The sequence below is a fragment of the Cebus imitator genome, unplaced genomic scaffold (assembly GCF_001604975.1).
Source record: "Cebus imitator isolate Cc_AM_T3 unplaced genomic scaffold, Cebus_imitator-1.0 Scaffold449, whole genome shotgun sequence".
NCBI lineage: Eukaryota > Metazoa > Chordata > Mammalia > Primates > Cebidae > Cebus > Cebus imitator.
In genome coordinates this window covers 2,701,079-2,706,719 of record NW_016107764.1, presented here as the reverse complement: position 1 = coordinate 2,706,719, position 5,641 = coordinate 2,701,079, and the positions used below count along the sequence as shown (strand labels likewise).

At 53.5% G+C, this 5,641-nt stretch overlaps 1 protein-coding gene across 2 annotated transcripts in view; it reads right to left on the bottom strand.

The window, feature by feature from the left end:
- The window catches only part of SPATC1 (spermatogenesis and centriole associated 1), a 29,714-nt gene extending 27,081 nt beyond the window's left edge, over window positions 1–2,633 (bottom strand). For both annotated transcript variants that reach the window (XM_017511619.2, XM_037732434.1), the window contains exon 1: window positions 2,190–2,633. In XM_017511619.2, coding sequence (XP_017367108.1) covers window positions 2,190–2,400 — 211 coding nt within the window. In that variant the 5' untranslated portion in view covers window positions 2,401–2,633. The remainder of the gene's footprint in view (window positions 1–2,189) is intronic.
- Between the last annotated feature and the right edge of the window lie 3,008 nt (window positions 2,634–5,641).

The following is a 5,641-nucleotide window of genomic DNA, read 5'->3' as shown; positions in this document are numbered from 1 at the left end:
ACACACACACATTCACACACACCCACACACCCACATTACACACACACCCACATTACACACACACCCACATTCACACACACCCACACATTACACACGCACACATTACACACCCACACACATTACACACACACACATTACACACACACTACACACGGACATCACACACACACACACACACACACGAGTTGGGGCTTTAATCGCACGTCTGTTTCTTATTCCTGCAATCCCCAGGGCCAGGCGTTTGTACAAGTCTCTTCTACGTGTGGCATGTTCCTTCCCCTTCACAGCCACTTGGCTGGGCTCACCTCCTCCAGAAAGTCTTCCCTAACCCTCAAAGCTTGACCATCTGGGAGCTGGGAGATCTGAAGTGGTCCAAGGATTCCCTTAAGAATGGAACCTGAGAGGTGAGGGCTTGCTTGGTTAGCCTGGAAGTATGAAACCAGAGTCTAGAAACAGGAAGTTTTCTTTTTTCCTTTCCTTTCTTTTTTCTTTTCTCTTTCTTTCTCCGTCCCTTTCCCCTTTCCTTTCTTTCATTAGAGACAGGGTCTTGCCCCGTTGCCCAAGGGGTAGTAACTCACTGCAGCCTCCACTTCCTGGGCTCAAGGGATCCTCCCACCTCAGTCTCAAATAGCGAGGACCACAGTCATGTACCACCATGCCTGGTGAACAGTGAAATTTCCTTTTATTTTTTGAGACAGTCTCACTGTGTCACCCAGGTTGGGGTGCAGTTGATCTCGGTTCACTGAAACCTCCACCCCCGGGTTCAAGTTATTCTCCTGCCTCAGCGTCCCAAGTAGCTGGGACTACCGGTGCCTGCCACTGCATCTAGCTAATTTTTGTATCTTCGGTAGAGATGGGGTTTCACCATGTTAGCCAGGCTGGTCTCGAACTCCTGACCTCAGGCAATCCACCTGCCTCGGCCTCCCAAAGTGCTGGCATTACAGGTGTGAGCCACTGTGCCAGGCCTATTAGTTTTTGAGTTGGAGTCTTGCTCTGCCACCCAGGCTGGAGTGCAGTGGTGTCGTCTTGACTCACTGCAAACTCCACCTCTTGGGTTCAAGCAGTTCTCCTGCCTCAGCCTCCTGAGTAGCTGGGATTATAGGCAACATACCACCATGTCCGGCAAATTTTTGTATTTTTCGTAAAGACAGGGTTTCGCCATGTTGCCCAAGCTGATCTTAAACTCCTGACCTCAGATGATCCACTCGCCTCAGCCTCCCAAAGTGCTGGGATTACAGGCGTGAGCCACTGTGCCTGGCCCCATGAGTATTATTTTTGTTACCCTGTCTGTTGTGTCTGTGTCGTTAGAGGTGTAACATTTAAAACTAGAGGGGTCTGTGTGCTCGTGATCAGTAAGGGGAACTGAAAACCAGCTCTATGCTACATTCAGGTTGGATGCCAGGGAACCCAGTGGGCAGGGAGCAGGGAATTAAGGCAGGAGGGGAGTGAGCACAAGCCCAAGGGGCGTTAGCCACTGGAAAGACCGAAGGTATCAGTCAGAAACATGTCTAGTTTGGAGTGAGCGAAGTTCCAGTGACTCACTGGGCCTGGAGGATCTGGAGGGGATCTTGACTTCTAGTGGGGTGTTGAAGCTGCACCGTGGGTGGGCTGGCTGAGGGGGGAGGGACGGGGCCTGGACCCAGACCCTGGGAGCAGCCTCGATTAAGATGAGCCAAGTGGGTGGACAACCTGGCTTGGGAACTCAGAAAGAGGGGCATGGAGCAAGGCTGTGAGCCTCAGATGCCATGCAGACGTGGAGAAGGACACGGCACCTGGGAAGCCATTGCGGCCATTCTAGAGCAGCAGTGTCGGGGTTCATTGCCAAGCTCTAGAGGCTTCAATAGGCAGAGACCAGAAAGAGCAGAGTTGTCCTCTCAGGGAAGGAGGAAGATCTTACACCTGATGGTGGACAGAGGAGAGGGCCAGGCAGGGAGGGCAGGCTACTGGGCTGTGATGGAGGCAGGTCATTGCAGGGGTGGGTGGGCTCTGAGCACCTGTGGAGAGGTCCGCCACGGGCAGGAGGGAGTGCAGCCTTCTCCAGGACAGGAAGCACAGTGTATGGTGAGCTGAGCACGTTAGAGCAGAGAGGGCAAGGAGGAGGGCACTCCCCCCATGACTTCCCGAGACCTCTCCTGTCCGGTGCAGTCCCCCACTTCCCTGCCCACTCTCACTGGACCCAGGCCTCTTACCATTGCTCTGGAGCGTGGGAAGACCTGCTGCCGCCTCACCGAGCCCACTCGTGAACGCGCTGATGCCAAGCCCACCTGCCTGGGTCTTGATTGCCGACCTGAGCTCGTGATTCTCCCGAATGAGCCGCACCAGCTTCTTGAGTTCCTCGTTTTCCCGCACCAGCCTCTCTATCTGATGCCGAAGCCCCTCATAATTGGTGAGTAGAGACATGCCCCGGGGCGGCGGGAAGGGTGTGGCCTGTGGGAGGGTCCTGCACCTGGAGGCTGCCCAGGGCCCCGGGCCTTGCCCGGGCTGAAGGAGGTGCAGAGTCTGCAAGGCTGGCCCAGCGGGCTGGGTATTGTGAGGTCAGAGGCCATGGCCTCCTCCTTGCCCTCTCTGCTCTGACACACTGAGCTCTCCATGCCACCAGGCCTGTGCACAGGTCTTGCCTCGGCCTGGATTGTCCTGACCCTTTCTCTGTCTGGCCAACTTCATCCTCAAGGTGCCTCTCCTGTGAAGCTTCCTCTCCCCAACCTCAAGTTAACTGCCGCCCGCTGGGCTTCCCCAGCAGCTGTGTCCTGTGTCCTAACGCTCCCCCTGGTTCCAGTCAGTGCTCGCTCCTTAGTGCTCTCCATGGGCTTTACAGCGAGGTCAGGGATTGTGCCGCTTTCCTGGAATCCCCAGTGGCCAGCAAAGGGCTTGGTACGATGCATGTCGGTAGCCAGTAAATGCTTGTTGGATGAAAACTCACCACCCCACCTTCCCGGCCGGGGCGTCCCTTCCTTGCAATCTTGCACATACCTGGGTTTAGCCTCTCAGCCTTCTCCCGGGATGCAGCATCTTCAAGGCCTGGACACTGGCCCACGATTTCTTCTGGCCCAGGTGCTCAGCATCTTTATCTTCCTGTTGGTCCAGGAGCTCTCTGCAACTTGGAGTTTCCATTTCTGGTGACTCAGGGTTACCTATTCCAAATCCCCCATTGGTGCCTTCTCTGCACTTGGATCTCTGTTGTCTAGCTCCTTGAATTTTTCTGAATGTAGTTCTTCAAGAACCCAAGACTGCATTCCTCACTTGGTTCTAAGAACTCAGGACCCAGTCCTCATGAGGCTCCCCTTCTCTTGGAGCTACCTACAGAGAACTCTATGGGCCTGACCTTGAGTACAGAGTGAGGTCATGTCCTCAGGACCTCCACTGGCTCTGTGGCTGTTCTCTTCAAGCCTCTTTTTGGGCCAGGGAGAGATAGCAAAGTTCAGGTACAGGCTACACGGCAGACTCCTGGTAGAGCGTGGGGAGGGGGAAGGGGAAAAATACCAGCGAGGGCTGGGGTCAGTCTGAGTTGAGCATTCCACACAGACCTCACAATGGGGGGCCCCTTCTGATGCTTCCACCTGTAATCCTGGCTGAGTCCTCTGGCCCTGGGGACCAGAGCCCCCAAAAACCAGAGTTGAGGTCTCCTCAGTTACCCCTCTAACTTCATAGAGTGTCTCTGTTGGGCTTTCCTTCAACATGTGAAAATTAGCTTATCATGTTCTTATTCCACTGTTGGCCTCTTGGGTGGATGCCATCTGTGATGGTTACATTTTATGTGTCAATTTTCTAGGCTATCGTGGCCAGGTGTTTGGTCAAAAATCTAGAGAGACATTGCTGCGAAACTATTATATACTTGTAACTATTAATCACATCTGTTGACAACTGCAAGATGTTGACTGTAAGTGGAGGCGATTACCTTCAGTCATTTGGGTCAGCCTCACCCCTTCACCTTTTTAAATTTACTTTTTACTTTTTAATTTTGTTTATTTATTTGTTTTTTTGAGGCAAGATTTCAGTCTGTTGCCCAGGCTGCAATGCAGTGACACCATCACACCTCACCTCCCATCCGAGTAGCTGAGACTACAGGTGTGTGCCACCACACTCGGCTGATTTTGATTAAAAACTTTTTTTTTTAGAGATAGGATTCTTAGTACACTGCCCAGGCTGGTCTCAGACTCCTGGGCTCAAGCAGTCCTCCTGCCTCAGCCTCCCAAAGTGCTAGGATTGCAGGCGTGAGCTACCATGCCTGGCAGAAGAAGTTAAGAATGAAAAAAAACCTGAAGTTTTCTGGAAAAGAAGGAATTCTGTGTGATGATTGTAGCACAGAAATCCTGCCCGAGTCTCCAGCCTGCCCTACAGATTTTGGACTTGCCAGCCCCCACAATTATGTGACCAAGCCCTTAAAATAAATCTCCTAATATAAGAGAACTCTGGCTGATACACCATCTGCACTTCCCTTTGTATATGCCAGTGTTTTTTCGTCCAGAAATAAATGTTGAGCACCAACTGTGGCGGGCATGTGTTAGGAATTGGGGGCTCAGGCCGGGCACGGTGGCTCACGCCTGTAATCCTAGCACTTTGGGAGGCCAAGGTGGGTGGATCACCTGAGGTCAGGAGTTCAAGACCAGCCTGGCCAACATGGTGAAACCCCATCTTTTTTTTTTTTTTTTTTTTTAAAAAAGGAATTGGGGGTTCAATGCTAGTCAGAGCAGGCATTGTCCCCAACTCATCAACTTTAGCACCTAGTGGGGAGTGGCAGTGAGTGGAACGATCACATGTAGATGCTGAGTTTCCCTGTGAGGAATGCTGCTGGGAGAGGCGCTGGTGCTGGGGAGGGTGCAGCAGGTGGGCCAGATCCAGTCACAGAGTGTGCTCCACCGGAGAAACCAGGTGTGGTGGAGCAAGGATGAGCAGGGTAGAGGATGTGCTGGGGAGGAGGGGAGGGCCCAGGTCGGGACAGGGCCTGTGGCCGTGACCTTGAGTGATCTTCATCCTGAGGCCTTGGGAAGCCCTTGCGGGGCCTGAAGGAAGGACGTGTGGGAACAGATTGGAGGGAAGAAGCTCTGAACGGCACAGTAACAGGCTGCTGCAGTCATCCAAGCCAGCGATGGGGATGGCTGGTTCACAGGGGGTGCCGTGGAGGCGGAGAGAGCGGGCTGAGCTGAGACACGCGTCGTGGTGCTGGATGGGCTGGTTTTGGAGTTGGCTTGGATGTGGGGATGAAGGTGAGAACGAGGGCGGGGTGGCCTTGCAGTGTCTGGCGTGTGCGGTGGAGCCGCTGGTTATACCAACGCAATGGGAGGAAAACCAAGTGGAGGGCGAATATTTGGAGTCACGTTTGGATGTGCTGCTGAGGTCAGGATGTCAAGGAGCTGTGCCAGGAGGCAGAGAGCCTACCGCTTGGGATGGAAAGATACATGTTAGAGGTATCAGCTCCTGGAAGGCAACTGGAGCCGTAGGAGTGCATGAGGTTGCCCAGGAATTAGAAACTAATGAGAGAGGGCCGGGCGCAGTGGCTCAAGCCTGTAATCCCAGCACTTTGGGAGGCCGAGGCGGGTGGATCACGAGGTCAAGAGATCGAGACCATCCTGGTGAACATGGCGAAACTCCGTCTCTACTAAAACTACAAAAAATTAGCTGGGCATGGTGGCGCGTGCCTGTA